Source organism: Loxodonta africana, chromosome 2, assembly GCF_030014295.1.
Source record: "Loxodonta africana isolate mLoxAfr1 chromosome 2, mLoxAfr1.hap2, whole genome shotgun sequence".
NCBI lineage: Eukaryota > Metazoa > Chordata > Mammalia > Proboscidea > Elephantidae > Loxodonta > Loxodonta africana.
The window spans coordinates 150,582,976-150,606,308 of record NC_087343.1 but is presented as its reverse complement, the minus strand read 5'-3'; the positions used below and the strand labels follow the sequence as shown (position 1 = coordinate 150,606,308).

The window sequence follows — 23,333 nt, the reverse complement described above, 5'->3', positions numbered from 1 at the left end:
ATACAGAAATTGGCAGCAAGCTGAATTTGACCAGGAGGCTGTAGTTTGCCAGCGCCTGGTCTAGAAATATCGTAGGGAGGTCAAGGTTTTAGCTACCAAAAATAATTTTAAAGATTATTTCTTTGAAATTTAAGGAGGCCTGGTTGCTTGCACTTAATAGTTGTTCCCCAATAGTTGTGTAGCCAATGAGAGATTAATCTAAGGGATCTTTAGTGACTAAATGCTTTATGTATAGATAATTGATTTTTGTTCTGCAGATTTTTTAAAAAATAATATTTTATTGTGTTTTCAGTGAGGGTTTACATGACAGCTTAGGTTCCCCATTCAGCAGTTTCTACAGAAGTTGTTCAGTGACATTGATAACATTCGAATGTGTGAGCATTCTCATTATTTTCATTCTGCTTCCAGTTTCTCTGTCCTCTTACATTCTCATCTTTGTTTTAAAATAATTGTTGACTGGGTGTTCTACAGATTTTTAAACTATGATTTTATATATTTATTTTTGAAAAAAGGTAGATTCATATAAATGAAAGTTTAATTACAAAAGGATATATAGAAAAGTGTCACTCTTCCCATCTCTGTTCACCCATATTAATTCTCTTTCTCCATGATGGCATATAATAAAAGTGTTCTGAATCTTCCTTTTTTTTTTTTCATTTACTATATCTTTGTGATCTTTCCTTTCCATATCAGTTCATAAAGAGTTTCATTATCCTTTTTTATTTGCTACTTAGTAAACTATTGTACGGATGAACCATACTTTTTACTTAGCTGGACTCCCAATGATAAAACCTTAGGTTGTTTCTCTGAAACAATGCTGTAGTAAATAGCCTTGTACATACACCATTTCATATTGTATAAACCTATCTGTAGGAATGATTTATAAAAATAGATTTTGGGACATAAAGTGTATATATGTCTTTGTAATTTTATTATGTATCGCTGAATTGCCTTCCATCGAACCAAATTACACTGTCACTAGCAATATATGTTGTTAGGTGTCTTTGAGTTGGTCCCAACTCATAGCGACCGTTTGTACAACAGAACGAAACACTGCCCAGTCCTTCATCATCCTCACCATTGTTATTATGCTTGAGCCCATTGCTGCAGCCACTGTGTTTGTCCATCTCATCCAGGTCCTTCCTCTTTTTTGCTGACTGTCTACTTTACCAAGCATGATGCCTTTCTCCAGGGACTGGTCACTCCTCATGATGTGTCTAAAGTATGGAAGATGGAGTCTCACCATCCTTACTTCTAAGGAGCCTTCTGGCTAGACTTTTTCCAAGACAGATTTGTTCATTGTTCTGGCAGTCCATGGTATATTCAGTACTCTTTACCAGCACCATAATTCAAAGGCATCATTTTTTCTTCAGTCTTTCTTATTCATTGTCCAGCTTTCACATGCATGTGAGGTGATTGAAAAGACCATGGCTTGGGTCAGGTGCACCTTAGTCCTCAAAGTGATGTCCTTGCTATTTAACACTTTAAAGAGGTCTGTTGCAGCAGGTTTGCCCAGTGCAATGCGTTGTTTGATTTCTTCACTGCTGCTTCCATGGACGTTAATTGTGGATTCAAGTAAAATGAAATCCTTGACAACTTCAATATTTTCGTTGTTTGTCATGATGTTGGCTTATTGGTCCAGTAGTAAGGATTTTTGTTTTCTTTATGTTGCGATGTTATCCATACTGAAGGCTGTATTTTTTGATCTTCATCAGTAAGTGCTTCAAGTCTTCTTCTCTTTCAGTGAGCAAGGTTGTGTCATCTGCATATCGCAGATGGTTAAGCAATATATGGGAGTACCTGTTTCACTATGCCCTTACTAATAGCAAAATTTTCATTATAGTCTAGTAAGTGAGACTTGTAAATTTTAATTTCCACAGAAATGTTCTTTCTAGCCTTTAACTTCACTGCTCCAGAACGTTGAGTTGTTTCTATTTCTAGTTGTCTATATCCTTTGTGCATCTATTGGGTTGTTGGCTTTTTTCTTATTGATTTATAGGCACTTTTTATTTATTAAGGAATGTATTGTTGTTTTGGGTGATGAGTTGCAAATATTTGACTTCAGTTATTTGTTTTTTGGCTTTGCTTAAGGTCATTTTGATCGTATTTAATTTTATCAGTTTTTTTTTTTTTTCTTGTTACGGATTTTAGGTTTTAAGTCATAGTTAAAAAGGCCTTCCCCGCTCTGAGATTAGAAACTAATTTTCTTCTTTTTTTTTTTTTTAAATACTTCTTTAGTTTCATTTCCACATTTAAATATTTGATCCATTTGGAATTTATCATGGTGTAAGGTATGAAGAATGAATGTATCCAGCTTTTTTTTCTAGATGTTTGCCTAATTGTCCCAATACATGAATTTATTGAATAAGCTATCGTTTCTCCACTGAGATGAAATGTTACCTTTATTAAAAACTAAATGACCACATAAATTTGGGTGTGTTTCTGGTTTTTCTATTCTGTTCCGTTGACCTGTCTTTTGTTCCTGTACCAGTACCAATAGCTTTATAATATACTTTAGTCTCTGGCAGAGCTAGTACTCCCTCATTACTCTTTTTCAAAATTTTATTGGATGTTCCCCACCTTTTTTTTATATGAACTTTTGCCTCATTAAAAATGAAACAAAATCCTGTTAATTGGTTTTATTGGAATTACTTTACATTTATAGGTTAATTTTTGGATTACTATATTTATGATTTTGAGTCTTTCTCTCCAAGAGCATGGTATGGTTACCATTTGTTTAAGTATTTATTTTTTAAAATATCTTTTAGGGGCATTTTAAACTTTCACTTCATACGTCTTGCAAATTTCTTAAATTTATTCCTAGACATTTGATGTGTTTTGTTATTGTGGTGAATAGTATTTTTTCTTTCATTCTCCTGATGGATTTTTTTTTTTTAAAAACAGCTTTACTGAGATTTAATTCACAATACCATAAAATTCAGCTATTTCTAGTGTACAATTTGATGTTTTTTTAGTATATTCATAGATTGTGCAGCCATTGCCACAATCAATTTTTAGAACATTTTCATCTCCCCCAAAAGAAAACTGTCATTAACTGCCGTTCCACATATTCTCCTAATGTCCCCAGCCCTAGGCAATCATCAGTCTACTTTGTCTCCGTTTATTTACCTATTCTGGACATTTCACATAAATGGAATCACATAATATGTGGTCTTTTTGGACTGGCCTGTTTCACTTAGCATAATGTTTTCAGGTTTCATCTATGTCATAGCATGTATCAATACACCATTCCTTTTTGCTGAATTATGTTCCATTGTATGGATATACCACATTCTGTTTATCCATTCGTTAATTGATGGACATTTGGGCTGTTTCCACCTTTTGACTATTATGAAAAATGCTGTTATGAACACTCACATACAAGGTTTTGTGTAGACATGTATTTTCAGTTCTCTTGGGTATATAAAAATCCTGTTGCCATTGAATTTATTTCATCTCATCGCGACCCTATGACAACAGAGTAGACCTATTTCATAGAGTCTCTGAGACTCTAATCTTTACAGAAGCAGACTGCCATGTATTTCTCCCATGGACTGGCTGGTGGGTTCGAACCACCAACTTCTGGTTAGCTGCTGAGCACTTAACCGTTGTACCACCAAGGCTCCTTCTTGGGTATAGATCAAGTAGAGTTTGGGTCTTATGGTAATTCTCCGTTTAATCCTTTGAGAAACTACCAAACTCTTTTCCAAAGCTGCTTCACCATTTTACAGTTCCACTTTCTCCACATTCTTGCCAACTCTTGTTATTTTCTTTTTTATAATCTTTGTTATTATAGACAACCTGGTAGGCATGTAGTGGTTCTGGTTGGTTCTTACTAGTATATGTGAAAGCTGTTAACATCTGTTTATTAACGTTTTATCAGTGGAATTTTCTTCATACTTTAATAGTTTTTCGGTTGATTCTTCCATTGGGTTTTCTAGGAATACAATTATGTGGTCTGTAAATATTGATATTTTACCTTCTCATCTTTTGATTTTCATATCTCTAATTTATTATTCTTGTTTGCTTGCATTGGCTGACTAGTACCTCCAGAACCACATTTAATAATCCTCGTGATAGTGGATGTTCTTTTCTTAGTTCTGTCTTTAAATATGTATATTTCTAATCTTTTCATGTTAATTTTGATGCTGGCTTTTTGGTTGAGATACACATTAGTGTTTGTATCAAGAATGACCAATGAATTTTAATCAAATGCTTTTTCAGCATCTATGAACATAATCATAATCTATTTCTCTTTATTAATATGGTGAATTCTATTCATAGATTTTCTTATTCAACTGTCCTTTCATTTCTAAATTAAATCCCACTTGGTCATAGTACTTTTATGTGTTGATGGATTCTGTAGTAAATATTTTATTTAGGATTTTTGTATTAATACAAAGAGATTGGTCTGTATAAATTTTAAATAAGTACAATGTTGTATAATAATTTGGACTATTTTGGGGGCTGGAAAACTGTGAAGATCAGTAGGTTAATTTTAAGAGTTCACATCAAAATACCTGGACTTACCAGTAAACGTGCCATAAAATCTATCCATTTCAGGGTTTAACAGGCCTTCACTGGTGGTGCCCCCAAACTTAAAATTATTCATATCTTTTAAATACTGAGAAACTGCTAGAGTGTAGTCACTTCCTCTCAGAAGGCCAGAAGTATTTGAGAAACTCTAAAGCACTGTCATGAGACCTCATCAATTTTGACCATAGGAATTCAGTGGAAGAGAGTGATCTGTATTGGGTGGCACAAACGGTTAAGTGTTAGGCTACTAGCCCAAAGATGGCGGTGCCTTGAGATACAGACCTACCAATCTGCTTCTGAAAGGTCACAGCTTTGACAACCCTGTGGAGTAGTTCTACCCTGCACACATAGGGTCACCATGAGTTGGAATTGACTTGACGGCAGCTAACAACAATGGTAAGAGTTTGCTAAACAAAAGTGCAAAATGAAGGGGGGGATATTTAGCCTATTGAAAACACGTAGCTAGCATGCTTCAACAAACTAGGTGAGAAGATGCAGGATTAAACACTGTGGAAGCCCCAATTATGTTGGGTGGCTAAAGAATGGGTGGAAACCAGAGAAATTACTACAGATGCCCACCAGAGTTTAAGTAGCTCCTGGCAGTAAGCCCAACAGGCCTTAAGATACCGGTGATATTACTTAGTGCTGTGAGTGCTGCTGCTAGTACCGGCACTGCCACCACCACCACCAAAGCTCTCCTAGCCCACCTGAATTGAGACCCGAGTGCCTTCAGCCTCTTTTTGAAGACCCTGATATTTGTGGAGAGGCAATTTGGGAGGAGGTAGGGGAGAAGGTATGGGTTATATTGCCAGCTGGTATTTTAGAAAAAACCAAGCTCCTCTCTACCCATACACAAAGGAATGTTTTCTCTAGAATGAATTCTGAGGAAGTAACATTTCTTTAAGTGATGAAACATATTTTAGCTTACTTCTAAAGAAAGCATTGTATATGTTTCTCTGCCTGTCGTATTGAAGTCTGCCCATATTCTAACCTCGCTGTAATGACTTGTTTTTGTCCTGGGTCATAATACAGAGCCCAGTTCTGCACCTGGCTCTGAATTTCATCTGTGTCCTTCCCTGCTGGACTGTTAGCTTTTCTGTCACTGGATCTTTGTTTTATAATGCCTCCAATTACCCTTTTGTTTACTAATTTTAATTTTCATTGTTAGAAAACTCAGTTTAAGAATTATGCATTGCCTAACTCTGACTGGCGGGTATGATACTAATTATATTAATCTTTATTTTAATTATTTCATAGTAAAAAGAATTGTAGGTTAAGTAAAAGTTGGCAGTATAATAGTATGCTTTTATAATACTGCTTTATAGTTTTTCTTGTAAGCTAATTCTTTTGATTCTGTCATAATAATGTAAGGTGGGCAAATAAGTGATTGTTATTTTCATTTTTGTGATGAAGAAAGAGCTGAGACTTCTTTGATTAAAGACCCCAAGGCTCATTTTAAATATTGGGTCTCGGTAATGGTTATTTCATGTGCTCAGAAACCTTCATACTTGTAAATGTAAAGCAGTGCTCTAGAGGATAAAGTTTGTTGGTGTCTTGATTTCTAAATCAGTGGTTCTCAAACTTTTGGTCTTAACACTTCTTTATATTCTTAAAAAAAGTAATGAGGATTACAAAGAGCTTTGGTTTCTATAAGGTATGTCTCAGTATTTACCATATTAGAAATTAAAATTGATAAATTAAAAAAATTATTAATTCATTTAAAATAATAAACTCATGGTAACATAAATAAGGTGTTTTTTTTGTTTTTAATAAGAAGCAATTATTTTCCAAATCAAAAATATTTCAGTTAGAGGTAGCTAAAAAGGGGCATTTGTAAAATGTAATCTAATATTCCTACTTTAGATTGGAAATTTCCTCTCGTATGTCATTGTTGGAAGCTCCATTAATACAATGGTGGCCTTCTTTTTGTCAGTCTGTAGGTATACTCTTAGAGCCATGCAGTGACTGTGGTGATAGTGAAGATGGCTGTCTTGAGAGGTAAGCATTTTCTTTGCTGTTAATTAATAAATGATTTTGAGAATTGGAACTATTCACAGATTTTGGAGTGAAAATTTTAAATGAATCCATTATAACATGCAGTTTAGATCATCTCAAAATCAAGCTTCTTGTTAATCCTAGGCATAGAAAATATTAAATATTCAGAGAAATGTAGGTTCAGACAAAAACACCAGTTATAACTTGGAAAACTTTTCAGAAAGAAGAATACTTTTCTTGGAGACAACTCAAACTTTCAATTGATTTGTAGAAGATTTGAGAATTTGTTGATATTCCGAATACATGTTTCAGTGAGTTAATTCATAGTCTTGGAAATATTGATGCTTAGCTGGAAGATAATGGGTAGCATTTGCTTCAACAAATAACGTACAGAATGTTTCCAGCCCCTTTGAACTCACCGTTGGTGTGTCCCAGTACAGCATTATATACCTGGTGCTTGTTTACCTCCTTGGCCAGTTGTAATGGGAAGGAGATACCTGAGGCAATGAGTATTTCAACTGGGAACCATATGTAGAATCTCAGTACCTACCTGTCCTTTGAATAGAAGCTTTCTAGAAAATTTAAATTCACTGAATAGGATTTAGGTCATTTACCCTTTGTATCATTCTTTAGGACTCTGTTAAAAAATATAACTTCCTTAGAAAAAATGATTTCCTATTCTGAAAACACATCAGTAGTGAAGTTGTGGCCTAAACTGCTCTAAGTATCAAGAAATCCCAAACGGTATTACTAAATTGATGATAGCCTGTTGGCAAGGGTAAACTTTGCATTAATGCCATTGTCTCCCTTAATTACGAGCAGGAAACCTATTCTCTGAGGGTAAGTAAATTCTTTGGAGCCATGTCTCTGGAGCTTCCCCATACTCTGAAGGTCCACAGATTTTCTGCTTACAGCAGTTCCTTGTGCTTCCTTTCAGGAGGCAGGCATGGTCCTCTTCCAGCCCAGGGAGTATTGGAGCTATGGGCTGAAGATATAAGATTTAACAGCATTAACAGGCATTCCCAGAATGATGACATCTGGATTTGGTAGAACAATAAGGATCCATTTAGTGAGGACCCAGTCTTTTTGGAAAAAACTCTTTCCTCTTCAGCTTGTGTGTAGGTTAGCAAACTTGTTTTTAGATCCAAAGAGTACATTGATAAGGTGGATTTCGTTTTGCATGTTCAGCACTCATGTTTCTCAGATTGAAGTGACTAGGTCTTTTCATTTATTAGGGTATAATTTAACTCAGCCCACCATTTTGCTCCCGTTCTAAGCAAAGGAAGGCCTTTGAGCTTGTCAGGGAATTTAGTTCGTTTCTTACGCTCAGCAAGAATAAGGTAGTTAAGTATATGAGGAGATAACTTGCCATATTTAGATCAAGGTCTCTGTTCTGAGTTCACACTTTGTATGGCCAGGTAGAAGCTGTACCTGCATGTATCATTGTAAATTGCCACAGTGTCTTTGGGAAAAAGAAATTTCCCACAGTAGGCATATTGATTGATAACCTACTGTAATACCAGATGCTCTGTTGATTTATAAAATAGGTAGGGACTGTTTGTGACAATTTGCTGTAATACTTGTTTTAAATTGGGTTTAGTTTTTGTGTGAGAATGAAAGGTGAACTGAAATCCTTAAAAATTTCCTTTTACATGACAGTGTTTGGAGAAAGGAGAGGTTTAGAATTATCTGTGTTTCATTGTGACAGAACACAATTGGATTTAGATTTTAAGTAAGAGACATAGCTATGTCTCTAAAAACTCTTCTTTAAACTACAAAGAATGTTTTATAGTAGGGGAGAGTAAAGCTGTTTGGTTAAAAATAACATTTATTTTTACAATTTTTTTTCTATTGTACATTCATTCTTTTTGGTTTCTATTGCGAATTTTGTTTTTCTTTTTAAAAACTTTTGTTTTTTGGCTGGTGGTTGCGGTGAACATTACTTAATTTTTTTAAACTTGAAGTAATTCTGTGGATCTTTTCAGTATTGTGTGATTTTCAGATAAAGAGCTCCAAAGAATGGGCATACGTCCAATTGTCATTTTCTCCTCTGACGTTGTAAATGCTAACTATATTGGGGAAGAGAGGAGTCTAGGTAAGAAGTATGCAATGATAGTAACCATTTTATTCTTAAAACACTAATAATTTTACTTATATTTTTAGGAAAGAATATTTGTCATTTGACAGTGATACATTGTCACATTTGATTCTGGTAAGGATTACTTTTATCTTGTGGTTCTTAAAAAGTTGACTGTATTTAAAATATCAATTATTATATCTAGACTTAACTCTTGAGTTGAATTGCCTTAAAAGAGATTTAAATATAGTTACTCTCACCAAATGTTTTACATTAAGCAGCAGCCTTTTGGTTATAAGATAGTTGGTTATGAAAATACTGTCCTCGATTTGGAATCCAAAATTTGTTTGCCTCCACTAAGACATATTACAAAACTGCAAGTTTATATTTGAAAATAGTTTGGATGATAGGTGCGGGACAGTTGGCTCTGCAGGCACATGTATATGTGTGGGCTGTCATTTAACCTGGTTGTGAAAAGCCTTGTGGTCGTGAAATGTGTTCTTTATTTTAAAATACAGGAGTCTAGTAGCAAGATATGTGATTTGAATGCCAACACTGAACCAGAAGTGCCAGGAGGTCAAAGTGTTGGTGTTCAAGGGGAAGCAGCATGTGTCCAAATTCCACATTTAGATCTGAAGAATGTTTCTGATGGTGATAAATGGGAAGGTAATTTTACCCACACACATTATTTTTCCTAATGTGCTGTTTGTAACAAGCTATCCAAAGCAATGAAATTATTGGCCTTTTCTGGACAACTTTATTTGTCTTGATCTCTGTTCTTCCTTTCATATAACATGAATGAGTGTTTACTTATATTCAGATATATTAATGAGATTATGGGGCAACTATCTTGTATGAACTAGAAGTTCCTGTTTGATCAGTGGATTTGAAGATGAATGTTGGAACTGATTAATTAAAAAGTAAAATCACCCTAGGAAAGGCTTTTGTTAATTGTGAAATCACATGCTAGAGACATCTCCCAGTCTTTGTTAAGGCCTTGGACTTTACCATTTTAAACAGAGAGTTTATAGCTACCGTTACGATCATCAGTGGTACTCTTTTTTTTTTTTTTTTTTAATGATCTTCAGGAGTACTTCTAAGCAAATATTGTACCATGTTCCTTATCCCCATATTAGGGTATGAAGGTCAGGGGTGCTAGCAGTTTAATCAGAGGAGAGGAAAGGTTTAAATTTCAGAAGCAAGCAACATAAGTATATGCATTTGTCAAAACTCAACAAATATACACTAAGAATTTTACATTTCATTGTCTATAATTTTTTTTTTTACCTCAATAGGAAAAAAAGAAAAAAACTCTGTAAACAATACTAGACTCCAGTGAATGATTGGCATGCTGCAGTGTTTAGGGGGAAGTATACTGATATATGCAGTTTACTTTGAAATCCATGAAAAAAATAAGGTGCTTAATGGGATGGATAAATGTTATGAAACAAGTACAGTAAAATATTAATATAGCATCTGGGTGATTGGCGTATGGATGCTTACTGTAAAATTCAACTTTGCTGTATATTTGTAAACTTCAAAATGTTGGGGGAAAAAACAAGCAGCAAACATGGACCCAGTAGTCCTCCTGGATCACTCACTTTCCTAAGTAAAGTGACGAAGAGTCAACTGAGGAATCTTAAGCAGATTGGATGAGAATCCCTGGGTTGTCTCTTCTTCTACCAGTTGTCTGATGACATGCGGTGGCCATAGCAAGAGAAACTGCAGTGCCATGGACTCCTTTTACCACCTTAAGTCTACTTACCTGGTCACATGTGGAGTTTTTCTTCTTCCTTTTAAGTTTTAGTCAGTTTTTTTAAACCCCCCAACCAAGTCTTTGTCTGTGCCAATCTTTATTGCTGTTTACTCTCCTCACCCCTTTTTTTGGTCTTGATGTTTGGTATACCCAGTTGCATATTATGTGTGTTAACTCTTACTAAATTGGAAAGTTGTCTTTGCCTTGTTCTGGCTTATTCAGGGTTTTTGGAATTCATGAAGATACTTCCCAGATTTAGGGAATATGTTAGTGTACTGATGGTGGTGAAGATCAAATGTCTTTTTAGTTATTTATCCTAACATTTTCGCTGAGAAGGGGTGGTGGTCAACAGCACATCCCTGGAGCCTCAGCAGGAGAGTAATCACTGACAGATGAAGCTGGGATTCTGATAAAGCCCTTATACTTCTTCCCCTTAGAGGATGCAGATAATAAATAGACCTTTACAATCTTTGGAGGTCCTGATCTTAAGCTTTAAGCATAGAAGAGCAATTACGTTTCATTGTCTAAGGGAGATTGGACGTTATCTGTGTAGCTTTAGCTTTCTGGCGGTGGCTGCCCCTGAAAGGGAGCCTGACACTGGGCTTTCTTTTGCATCCCTGTTAAACCACCTCTACATCTTGTGATAGAGAAAAGAGGTAACGTATGGACTACTGATCCCTAATTTTCAGTGGCTGGGCCCTCCTGTTATCCACCTGGTTCAACAGCAGTGACAAGTCCACGTAGGCTTCCTGCTGGCTCTTCCAGGAATTAGTCAGTGACTCTCAGAAAGTCAAAGATAGTAGACAACTGAGTGAACTTTTCAGCCATGAGCCCTCCATGTACTCAGAAGAGTAGCTGTTAGTAGACAGCTCTTTCCAACTTCGCCACCTATACAAGGAGTCATTTTTCCACATGTAGGGGTTAGGATATTCTAAATAGAAAAGCAGGTAGCACATGGCTACTACCACCGGCATGAATTGGTAGCAGCTGTTCAAAAGATCTTGACTTTTAACGGAAATGGACACCACCTTTTCTTCAGATTTTCTTCGGCTTACTCTGGAATGAAATACAGTAGAATCTTTTCAAATACCAAATAAAAGTCCCTGTCCCTCCCCCCCCCCCCCGCCCCCAGTCAAATCAAGAGTACTGAAAAGCTTCAAACAGTATCTGGTTAAGAGTTTCCATTTCTTCAGTTTCATGCTTGAGTTTTAATAAAACAGCACTACTTTGATTTCTTTGCCTTGCTTGCTGAAATGGAAATGACGTATGTTGCGTGTGTTTTAAAAGTTTGGTTAGTAGTAATTTCTTTGAATAAAGTTTTTGAGGAGAATGCTTAACTGGTTTTAGGGAAATGTTTTTGGTATCTTTGGCTTTGTGTTAGTTATGTGTATGGTTTGTTCTGACTGTGCTGTGTGTTCACTTTAGTATTTTTTGCCATTTTTTTCCATTTTATTAGCGTCATGCCCTATCACTTTTCCCCTCATTGATTTCAAAACAATGCATCTGCAGAGAGATGGGGAGGGTAAGTATGGTTCACCATAGTTTAGTTTTTTTTTTTTTTTCCTTTTTATGGTTCACTTTGTTTGCCTTATTATTAGCCCTTCTCCTGCTGCCCCTATATCCTAGGAACATTGTTCCAGGTTTAAAATGATACCCAGAGAAAATTGTTTTTGTGATTTCCCTCTTTTCTTAAAACAGGAGATTTCCCATAAAATATTTGTTACCAGTTGCTTATTTGCTGGGAAGCAGGTACAAGGGTTGCTTTGAAAATCACTTTATTGCTGGGTTTATTGTGGGGTTGCACGCTTTGTATACAGTTTTTAGTTATCAGATTGATCTGGGCTTCAAAAACTAACCAAATTATGTTATTACCCTGAAAAAAAGTAATGTTTTAAATTGCTAATGCACAAATGCTAAATTACTAAAACCACAGTCCTTAGCTATTTTGTCAAGAAAAAGAAAACATCGCTCTTGAATTTTGACACTGTCAAGCTATCTTTACATTAAAAAATACTTAAAAATTCATTTTTTCTATTGTTAATAGCCATAGCACCAAATTTTTAAATTGCATTTATGTATAAAATTCCTCCCCCCATCCTGGTCTCCAGTGATGCTTGAATTTAATTTTGTGTTTGGGATATGTTATAAATCGTGGATATTATCTATATGTGTTCTATATGTAATTAAACCTTATGTGTGCAAAGACTTCAAATATGTCAGCTTGACTTCATTTGAGAACATACAGGATAACTCCCATAAAATAAATGTGCTTAAAAAGGACTAGTTCTGTTAAGTTTTGTCTTGATAATACTGTTGAGTATTCAGTTGCATAGGCATTACATAGGAATCCCATAACAGAAGATAACCACCCCAGTGTAATGTTAGAGGCCAGGTGTCGTCAGCTGAATTAGCTGCTCATTTGGAAATGTTCAAATCATTCTAGAGTCAGAGAGCTCCATTTGGTGAACTGCGTAGCCTCTTGAGTGCAGAAGAGCTTCTGCATCCTTTTAACATGCTACTTGACAGTGAGGGACAATGTACTCACCTGGCAGGATTTGGTTCTTAAGTTTAATTCTTGAGTGTCTACTGTTTCTAAATGAAGACTTTTCCTTACTTGAAAAATAACATAATTCTGAAGAGCTTGACAGTGTCTTTACTTGTTTTGTCACTGGGTTCAGAAATTTAAAGTATAACTCCTTATTTGAAAATAGATCTCCAGGCTAAAAAATAAAGCTTAGATAATTTTAAATTATACTAGGCTTTATGAAAATCCTAATAGCCTTTATTTAAAAAAAAAAATATATATATATATATATAAATATTATATGAACTACTTCATGTAAGATGATTTAGAAAATATACAGCTGATACTTTCTGACTTTTTCCATGTGGAATCAAGAGACTCACGGTACTGTTCTTTGTGTTTGTTTTGCAGATCCATTTCCTGCTTTTAAGTCTTGGCAGGAGGACTCTGAGTCTGGAGAAGCTCAGCTCTCTCCACAAGCTGGAAGAATGAATCATCATCCCTTGGAAGAGGACTGTCCTCCAGTATTATCACACCGAAGTTTAGATTTTGGGCAAAGCCAGCGTTTCCTGCATGATCCAGAAACGTTGGATTCCTCATCTAAAGCACTTTCTTTTGCTAGGTATATGAATTTTAGGTACTTATGAGAGCCAGCTCCTATTAAGTACCCAGGTCCTCTGGGAGTCATAGTCCTCCACACCTACAGTTCAACACTTTCTCCCCTATTTCATGAAGCATATTTTTGTAACTTTCATGCTTTTTGGCCACTCTCTATTAAATTCTCAGTTTGATGAGGGGTAGTTTTTTGGGGTTTGCTATCTAATAGAAAGACATCTCATAATGTACTTATTCACTCATTCATTCATTCATGACTAAAATTACCAAACCCTGAAAGTTGGAGTTCACCAGTCCTTAATATCACCAGTCTTTAATATCTTTATTATCAAAACTTTAAATTGACTCTGAATGTCAGGAACTTTGTCTTGCAGTTTGAACATCAAAACACCTCTGAGTTGCTAGCTATCATTCTCTCTTTTCTGCCTTTGTCCAAACAACTTTTGAATGATTTTAAATTCCTTTCATGACCTTTGTGTTAGTTAATTTTGTGGTCTCTTAGCAGTATAGTCTAAGTTTCTTTTTACTTCCTTTCCCCCAGTGTTAGGGACTTAATTTCACTTTAAAGGTAAGCTTCTTGGTAACAGTGTCAGGTTATATCAGGACCATGAGAGATGCTGATACTTTAGAATATGACTGTAACACAGTGTTGACCTCTTATTTTAATTCAGAATTCGAAGATCATCCTTTAGTTCAAAAGATGAAAAAAGAGAAGACAGAACACCATATCAGTTGGTCAAGAAACTTCAGAAAAAAATCAGACAATTTGAGGAACAGTTTGAAAGGGAAAGAAATAGCAAGGTAAGTTCAGACATTGCCCAGCATGAGCTATATATATAAAACTCGAACTGGGAGGAGGGTCTTTGGAGAGCATTAGTCTAGCTCTGCCCTGAGAGAGATAAGGAATCTGAGATGCTGAGGGAATTAATGTCATATGGATCTCAGATCATATAGATCCTTAGCCTCCTGATTTTTAGGCCAGTAGCAATGAGTTTGGCTTTTTTTTTTTTTTTTTGTATTCTTGCCTTTGCACCATGCATCTTTTTATTTCCGTTGGCAAAACAACTTTTAGAATTTTTAAAGCAGATACTTTACATTGACAGATCATGTTAATGCTATTTCTATTCTCTCAAAAGCCGCAAATACTAAGAGGAGCATGTGCATGCAGGCATGTGTATGTGTGTTTAGTAATTAGAACATGTGAAGTAGAAGGAGTCCTGTTCAAATCTGTGTTCTGCCAGTTACTTAGACCCTACCCTGGGAGAGCTTTATGTAATATTCCAACCTTCCCACTTAAAATAAGTTAAGATGAAATGAGGATTGAGTGAAATCTATGATGTGGAAATTGTAAAATGCTCTTTGGACATAAATTAACATAGGCATTGCTTACCACACACAGGTGTCAGTGATTCCTTTCCTTAAATTTTCAGCCCTCCTACAGTGATATCGCAGCCAATCCCAAGGTGGTAAAATGGATGACAGAGCTTACCAAACTGCGGAAGCAAATTAAAGGTATAAAATGTGCCATTTTTGTAATATATTTTCATTTTAAAAATGTTCCATATAACAGTCTATGAAAATTACAGTTATAATTTTTTGATGATTTTTCATCTTTGGCGTTGTTTGGCAAAAATAAAGTTTCTTTTTGTTCTTTTGTTAGAATAAAAGTTGTATACTAAGAGATGGGAAATTTATTATACTGTATTCTTCAAAGTATTTCCTGTGTATTATTAGTAATATTCTTTTGAAAGATGTCCTGCAATGTACATTTGTAGATTAACTATTTCATAACATTTATCTGAAATATATTTTAAATATTAAGCTGTTTCGGTTTTTGGTAGGTATTTCATTAAGATTTTTTGGTGGGTATTTCATCTAAGACTGATGATATCTAATCAGAATTAATTGTTTGTACTAAAAGACTGACTGTTAAGTCTTCTTGAGTCAAAAACTAGGACTTATATTTCTGTATGTTAACCTAATATAACCAAAACCAAACCCAGTGCCGTTGAGTTGATTCCGACTCATAGCGACCCTATAGGACAGGGTAGAACTGCCCCATAGAGTTTCCAAGGAGCGCCTGGTGGATTCGAACTGCTGACCTCTTGGTTAATAGCCGTAGTACTTAACCACTACACCACCAGGGTTTCCAACTTAGTACAGAGTTGTTAACGTATATTTACTTTGTGGGTGTTTAGCAAGTATGCTTTTTAATAATTTTTAATACTTGAAAAATTATCTGTGCCAGGTATGGGTTTATGATATGGAGCAACACATTTTAACTTACTCATTTGAATTTGTTCAACAATATTTTTAGTGTCTTATGAGTACCATGAAGAAGCCTTGGTGGTGCAGTCATTAAAAAACTTGGCTAAGTGAAAGGTCGGTGGTTCAAATCCACCAGCCACTCTATGGGAGAAAGATGTGGCAGTCTGCTTCTGTAAAGATTTTACAGCTTTGGAAACCCTCTGGGGGAGTTCTTCCCCGTCCTCTAGGGCCCTGTGATTCAGAATCAACTTGACAGCAGTGGGTTTGGTTTTGGGTTTTGGGTACTATTCATGTACTTTGTAAACTGGGGATATAGCTGTAAGCAAGACAAACATAGTTCTTACTGTCATGGAGTTTACATTTCTGTGGTTACACTAAATTCTCTTAACTCTTCTTTAGGATATTAGTTTATTTCCCCCCATAATTCTGTTAAGCATTTCCTTGTTTTAATGTCAGTTTCCAACCATTAGTTAAAATCACTACCTTGACTGTGTTACTAAACATGGTCATTAAATTGACTAGCATTAGCCTCTTAATTAATTTCTCAGTTTTCTTCTACTGTAACTGTACTACAGTCCGTTCTCTGCATAGCAGCCAGAATTATCTTTTAAAAAATTATATTGCCTTAGTGGGCTTCCCTTTCTGCTTAGCATAAAGTCTGAATTCCTTAGTATGAACTTTAAGACTCTGCACACTCTGGCCCTTAGCACATTTTATATCACTTTCTTCTCTTTTTCTGTTCCTCAAACATGCCAATCCTTAGGGCCTTTACATAGGCTATTGCCTCATTTGGGGAGGAATGTTCTTCCCTGATATCGTCTGTGCTAGGTTAGTGCCTTCTTATCATCATTTCATGCTCAACTCAGATGTTACCATCTCGGAAAACCTTCTCTCTCAAGCCCATGCATTGCAGTTGCTCCTTCACAAGGCACACTCCTTTCACCACTCTGACATCATCCAGTTTTATCTGCTTTACAGCACTTATTACTCTTTGAAATTCTTTTATTAGCCTGATCACTTGTTTATTATTTTTCTTTCCCTGAATATACTCTCCATGAGAAAAGATGCCATGTCTGTTTTATTTACTACTGTGTCTATAATGCTCAGTAGAGCATTTTTTAAAACTAATTTATTTTATTTGTTGTTGCCAAGACTATGCACAGCACGACATATACCATCTCAACAATTTCTGCTTGTGTAATTCATCACATTCCTCAAGTTTTGCAACCATTCTCACCCTCGTTTTCCAAGTTGTTCCTCCCCAATTAACATAAACTCACCGCGTCCTAAGTTTCCTATCTTTCAAGTTGCTGTTGTCAGTTTCATCTCATATAGATAGTTCTTGAAAAAGCACAGTGCTCAAAGCAGACATTCTCTACTAGTTAAGCTGAACTGTTGGTTTTGGTTGGAATCTTTGAAAATTGTGAGATCCTCATTTTCATAGTGCTTGACTTTATGTTAGTTGAGTCGTTACGTTTTTCTTGGTTTTTATCTTGAGTTATAGAGTTGTTATACCTTTTTGTGGTTACCTTATTATTTACCCCTATTTTTCTAAGTAAAAACCTAACTTGTATTGTTCTATATCGCCTTGTATCACTCTCCATATGGCAGTTCAATGCCTCCTGTATTTAGTCCCTCTTTTTGATTATTGTGATCTTTTACCTGTTGACTTCCATGATTCCCTGTTATGTGTATTTTTTTTTTTTAATTATTTTTAATTTGTTTGTTTTTGTGATTTCCCTATTTGAGTTGATATCAGGACGTTCTGTTTTGTGACCTTGTGTTGTGCTGATATCTGATATTATTGGTTCTCTGACCAAACAATATCCTTTAGTATTTCTTGTAGCTTTGGTTTGGTTTTTGCAAATTCTCTAAACTTGTGTTTGTCTGTAAATATCTTAATTTCGCCTTCATATTTCAGAGAGAGTTTTGCTGGATATATGATCCTTGGCTGGCAGTTTTTCTCCTTCAGTGTTCTGTATATGTTGTCCCATTCCCTTCTTGCCTGCATGGTTTCAGCTGAGTAGTCAGAACATATTCTTATTGATTCTCCCTTGAAGGAAACCTTTCTTTTCTCCCTGGCTGCTTTTAAAATTTTCTGTTTATCTTTGGTTTTGGTGAGTTTGATGATAATGTGTCTTGGTGTTTTTCTTTTTGTATCAATCTTAAATGGGGTTCGATGAGCATCTTGGATAGATATCCTTTCGTCTTTCATGATGTCAGGGAAGTTTTGTGTCAGGAGTTCTTCAACTATTTTCTCTGTGTTTTCTGTCCCCCCTCCCTGTTCTGGGACTCCAATCACCCACAGGTTATCCTTCTTGATAGAGTCCCACATAATTCTTAGGGTTTCTTCATTTTTTTAAATTCTTTTATCTGATTTTTTTTCAGCTATGTTGGTGTTGATTCCCTGGTCCTCCAGATGTCCCAGTCTGCATTCTAATTGCTCGAGTCTGCTCCTCTGACCTCCTAGTGCGTTGTCTAATTCTGTAATTTTATTGTTAATCTTTTGGATTTCTACATGTTGTCTATGGATTCTTGCAACTTATTAATTTTTCCACTATGTTCTTGAATAATCTTTTTGAGTTCTTCAACAGTTTTATCAGTGTGTTCCTTGGCTTTTTCTGCAGTTATCCTAATTTCATTTGTGATATCATTAAGCATTCTGTAAATTAGTTTTTTATATTCTGTATCTGATAATTCCAAGATTGTATCTTCATTTGGGAAAGATTTTGATTCTTTTGTTTGGGAGGTTGGAGAAGCTGTCATGGTCTGCTTCTTTAAGTGGTTTGATATGGATTGTTGTCTCCGAGCCATCACTGGGAAACTAGTTTTTCCAGAAAATCCGCTAAAAAAAAATGCAGTCAGATCCCTATCAGAGTTCTCCCTCTGGCTCAGGCTATTCAGATGTTAATGAAGCTGCCTGGGGAGGGTGGGGGAGGGAACAGAGAGATAGGAGAGTAGCACCTCAGAATATAGCCAGAGTTGCTTGTCTTGCTTGGAATGACTATTATATCTGAGATTCCCGCAGGGCGGGTCGCCTATGTGTGCTGGCTGTGTGGAGATTGCCCCCGGGGGGTCTGGCCCGCTGGAGTCACGGTCAGATCCTCCGCTTCCAGCCCCACGCCCAGCGTCAAGGCTCCCCTACTGGGACGGTGCGCTCTCGACTCCAAAATCAGTCGCTGCCTCCTGGGGACTTCTCGTCCCTCCAGCTGCGTGGCCGTGCCACATCCGAGAGCCAGTTGGGCCTCCTCCCGGGGTTAGTTCAGATGGGTGGAGCAGCTCCCCGTGCTTGTGCCGTGACCGAGTGTCCCGGCTGGGACGCTGTTCTCCCCGCTCCAATACCAGTCGCAGCCTCCCGGGGACTTCTCCTACCGGCTGCTTCCCACGCCGCCCTCGCAACCCAGCCGGTCCCCTTCCCGGGGTTAGTTCAGGGGGGTGGAGCAACTCTCCGTGTTTATGCCGTACCTGCGTCCAGTCCAAATCCCTGTGGGATGGTTCCCCGGCTCGGACGCTGCTCTTTCTGCTCCAAGACCAGTCACTGCCTCCCGGGGACTTCTCCTACCGGCTGCGTCCCCCACCGCCCGTGGAACCGGCTGGTTCCCCTCCCGGGGTTAGTTCAGGGGGGTGGAGTAGCTCTCTGTGCTTGTGCCGTACCTGACTGGTACGCTGGCTCCAGGCTCTGGAAACAATCGTTGCTTCCCCGTATTAGTTCGTTCTCCGTCTCTAAATCTGTGTTTGTTGTTCAGGGTTCGTAGATTGTTATGTATGTGATCGATTCACTTGTTTTTCCGTGTCTTTGTTGTAAGAGGGATCCGAGGTAGCGTCTGCCTAGTCCACCATCTTGGCTCCGCCCTTTGGTTGGAATCTTAATAGAAGCATATCTCCAGATCTTCGTCCATGGTAGCTCTGGGTGGGTCCAAACTGCCAACCTTTAGATTAGTAATTGAACACAAATCATTTGCATCACCCAGGGACCTTGATTCATGACAAGCACTTAATAAATGCTCAGGTCATTTGTTATCTCTGAAACAGATGTGGAGTTGTTTTACGGACTAATAGTAGCAGGTTGTTGCTCAGAAGAATTAGGCCAAAATCCTGTCTTAAATCTTTGCTTTGGATTGGGGCCTCTCTCAATTAGTGATGAATTGCTTATTAGTGTCTGCCCTTTTTAAATTATTTCCTAAGTTTACATCACTCTTCCATTTAAAATATGCAAGAGCTAGTTGAGGTTTTAAGAGAGAATTATTGCTTTTGAAAGATGCCTGCCTTGTTTCTATCTGTGTCTCTGCCTTGTTCCTATCTGTGTCTCTTTTCCTTCTGTGCGTTTTACATCTGGTTTGCTGTGGTAAGTTACCCTGAAGTCATAATACCTGTCTGGGTATTTTCACTAGGCATTTGATGTTGAGATATTCATCACAGGTTTGCTTTCATTCAAAAGGGGCTCATTGCCATTCCAGACCAGCTTAAATGTTGATTGGCCTTTTAGTAAATCCTCTCCATTTCAAGACTTTTCCTGTTTATTTTTTCAGGTAAATGTAGTTGGAGATTTTAAGAGGGTAGAGTAGTGACAATTTTAAGTCATATAAGGATGCAATTGAAGAAGCCCTTCCTTGTCTTGTATTCTACCCGAGGCCCAGGCAAAAGCACAGTGATTTTGCATTGTGTTAAAAATAACAGTAACCCTGACCCTCACAAAGCCTTTAGTGGTTTTCCAGGTGTTTTGCAACCCAGTGTCGCTGGCAGGCTGGACTTTCAACGGCTCCTGGACCTTCCAGGTTGTCCGTAGCAGAGCATCTTGCTTTATAGTAGACTTTCTGTGAATATCGGTTGAAAGAATGAATAGTATATCTCCCTTGCTGTTTATAAAATTTAAATATCCATTGTGACTTTGAAATACCCAAGGCTGTGTGCTATTACTGTATAGTTTTGTGTTGTGAATCTTTTTCACTTTTAATCTAATCACATTTTAGCTAAAATCATAATTATTGATCTCTTCTCTTGGTTCTGAAATGTAGATGCAAAACACAAAAGCTCTGACGGAGAATTTGTACCCCAGACACGTCCACGTAGTAACACTCTTCCAAAAAGCTTTGGCTCTTCTCTAGACCACGAAGATGAAGAGAATGAAGATGAATCCAGGGTCATTCAGAAGGAGAAGAAGCCATCTAAGGAAGCAACACTTGAACTTATTCTGAAAAGACTGAAAGAAAAACGTGTTGAGAGGCGTCTTCCAGAAGATATCAAAGTAATCTCGAGCTATGGTTTTTGCCTGTAGTAGTTGTAGAACAACCCTGCTACATACCTTTTCAGTTATTCAGTAAAGTCCATGTCTGCTACAGTTGTGGTCAAAGCACTTGGCAACCTAAATCATTTATCAGATGAAATTTGCTGGGAGAGCAGAGAAGTAGGTGATCTCAAGTGAACTTTTGTCCACATAGTGATGAGGCCTGGTGTACATTCCTGTCTTGACAACAGAGTATACTTCTCTTATGATCTATGTATTAGAGTCTTTCTCCAATTACTAATTCTAGTCTCCTACCCTTGACATTTTGTTTTGTTTTCAAATTTCATGTGAGAACAATTTTTCCCATCTCACAGTCCTTTTTCTCCTGTAAATAATTTTGATTGGATTAGCTTTATTCAGATTCCTTATTGAAAGTTTGATTCAAGCTTGAGGTTGTTGAAATCACATTTTTTTTTTTTACAGACACTATACTCAGCTACCCTCTACTGAATGTGTATAATCTAAAATGATATTTGTTATAGAAGGATATTATCCATTGAATTTTTTTTACCCATAATTTCATTCTGGTGAGAGACAGGATGATATTAAATTCCTGGGACTACGTAGAGAGTTGATTTGGTGTAGTGGTTCATTGGCATCCTAATAGGTGATCCTATGGAACAAAGTGGGAAGGTTCTATAAGCAAGTAAGTTTGTGAAGTCCTCCCTACTCTACCATTTAGAATATGAAAATATTTGAGAAGAGTTTTATAGTGTAAAGAAAGTGCCAACCCAGATGAAGGGAAACTGAAGCCATAGAATCCCCTGCCCTTGACATTTCTTTTGTTTCTAAATTTCATGTTAGAACAGCTCCTTTTCCCACCTCACAGTTCAAGGTCACAAATAAACATTGTTGGGCTTTTTCCGGGATCTATCCACTGTACTGCTGCCAGGTTTTCTTGGTAGTTTAGGAGAAACATTAGATTATAAAACCTGTGGTGTGTATGCATGTATATTTTCTGTGTATGTGTGTGTCCATTAGTCTTGGTGCTAAGAAAAGACAGGATTAAATAAAATAACAAGCATTTATTTATGTGTGCTAAGTTTTAAATATTTTGCATTTATGAACTGATTTAGTCCTCATTAGAGCCCTGTGACAGAGAATGTAATACCCTCATTTTACAGATTAAGATATTGAACACAAGGAAGTTAAGTAACTTGCCAGTATTCACAAAGCCAGTATTCATAATGTATTCAGATAAAATAATCTAGCCACCAGAGGGGGTTGGTTCCTACATAGTAGAAGGATGGATTCTACAGGACTCCAGAAAATGTCACCTACAAATTCATAAGCAAAAGATACATTTGTATTAACCTGGGCTGGGCTGGTAAGGTGCTACCCTTTCGACCTGATTATTTACATTGTGGGAGTGAGGTTAATAATAATGGTGCCAATGGGAGTTTTTTTTTTTTTTTAATTCCAGAAAATGACAAAAGACCATTTGGTAGAAGAGAAAACGTCTCTCCAGAAAAGTCTTCTATACTATGAGAGTCAACATGGAAGGCCGGTAATGCCTGTCTTCTAAAGAGATTTGAATTGCTATCACAAAAAAGAACATGAATTATTTCTGTGCTGTTCTTCAGAGCTGTTACATAAAGCATTGTTTTCTACACTTGGAGATTGCCTACTTACTTAAAATAGATATTTAGAAATTGGGGGAAAATTCATCTTGCTTGATGTTTTGGACATTTTAGATTTCTAATGACTAGTTGGTTTCCTTTTTTCTTGTCCCAGGTGACCAGGGAAGAAAGGCACATTGTTAAACCTCTCTATGATAGATACAGACTTGTAAAGCAGATGCTAACAAGAGCTAGCATCACTCCTGTCCTTGTAAGTAAAACAAACATGTATTTATCTAGTTTGTTTACCAAGGAGTGCTCTTTAAAAAAAAAAAAGGAAATTATGGTGGTATATTGGAGAAATATATAGCCAAGGTAGAAAAAATTGTATGTGTAAGATCAAGTTACTGATCTTAAAAGAACAGTAAACTAATAGTAAGTGCCTCCTATATTCTAGGCACCATTATAAGCATTTTTATGTATCATTTTATCGTTAAAGTCTGCCAGGTTAAGTTACAAGAGGTGGAAGATGATAGCTTTGTTTCACAGATGATGAAACTGAGGTTCAGATAGGTGGTGATGTACCCAAGGTCACCTAGTTTGTATGTGGCAGAAGAATTTTAAAACCCCATTTTTCAGACTTGTTGCCTATTTCTATTTAACTTCATGTCTTTAAAAATCCATCAATTTGTGATGGCCATCATAAAGATGTTCCTTTA

At 36.7% G+C, this 23,333-nt stretch overlaps 1 protein-coding gene across 8 annotated transcripts in view; it reads left to right on the top strand.

Moving 5' to 3' along the window:
• FAM13B (family with sequence similarity 13 member B) overlaps positions 1-23,333 on the top strand; it is a 121,333-nt gene that overhangs the window by 77,030 nt on the left and 20,970 nt on the right. For 5 of the 8 annotated variants that reach the window (XR_010319393.1, XM_023549318.2, XM_023549312.2 and 2 more), the window contains 10 exons: positions 6,470-6,534; positions 8,695-8,743; positions 9,127-9,274; positions 11,821-11,886; positions 13,300-13,510; positions 14,175-14,304; positions 14,934-15,015; positions 20,787-21,016; positions 22,479-22,562; positions 22,790-22,885. Coding sequence is in view for 7 of the 8 variants with exons in the window: in XM_023549318.2 (XP_023405086.1) it covers positions 6,470-6,534; positions 8,695-8,743; positions 9,127-9,274; positions 11,821-11,886; positions 13,300-13,510; positions 14,175-14,304; positions 14,934-15,015; positions 20,787-21,016; positions 22,479-22,562; positions 22,790-22,885 (1,161 nt within the window). In the remaining variant the exon portion in view is untranslated. The remainder of the gene's footprint in view (positions 1-6,469; positions 6,535-8,694; positions 8,744-9,126; positions 9,275-11,820; positions 11,887-13,299; positions 13,511-14,174; positions 14,305-14,933; positions 15,016-20,786; positions 21,017-22,478; positions 22,563-22,789; positions 22,886-23,333) is intronic. The other 3 variants (XM_023549315.2, XM_010590879.3, XM_010590885.3) reach the window with 2 other exon arrangements.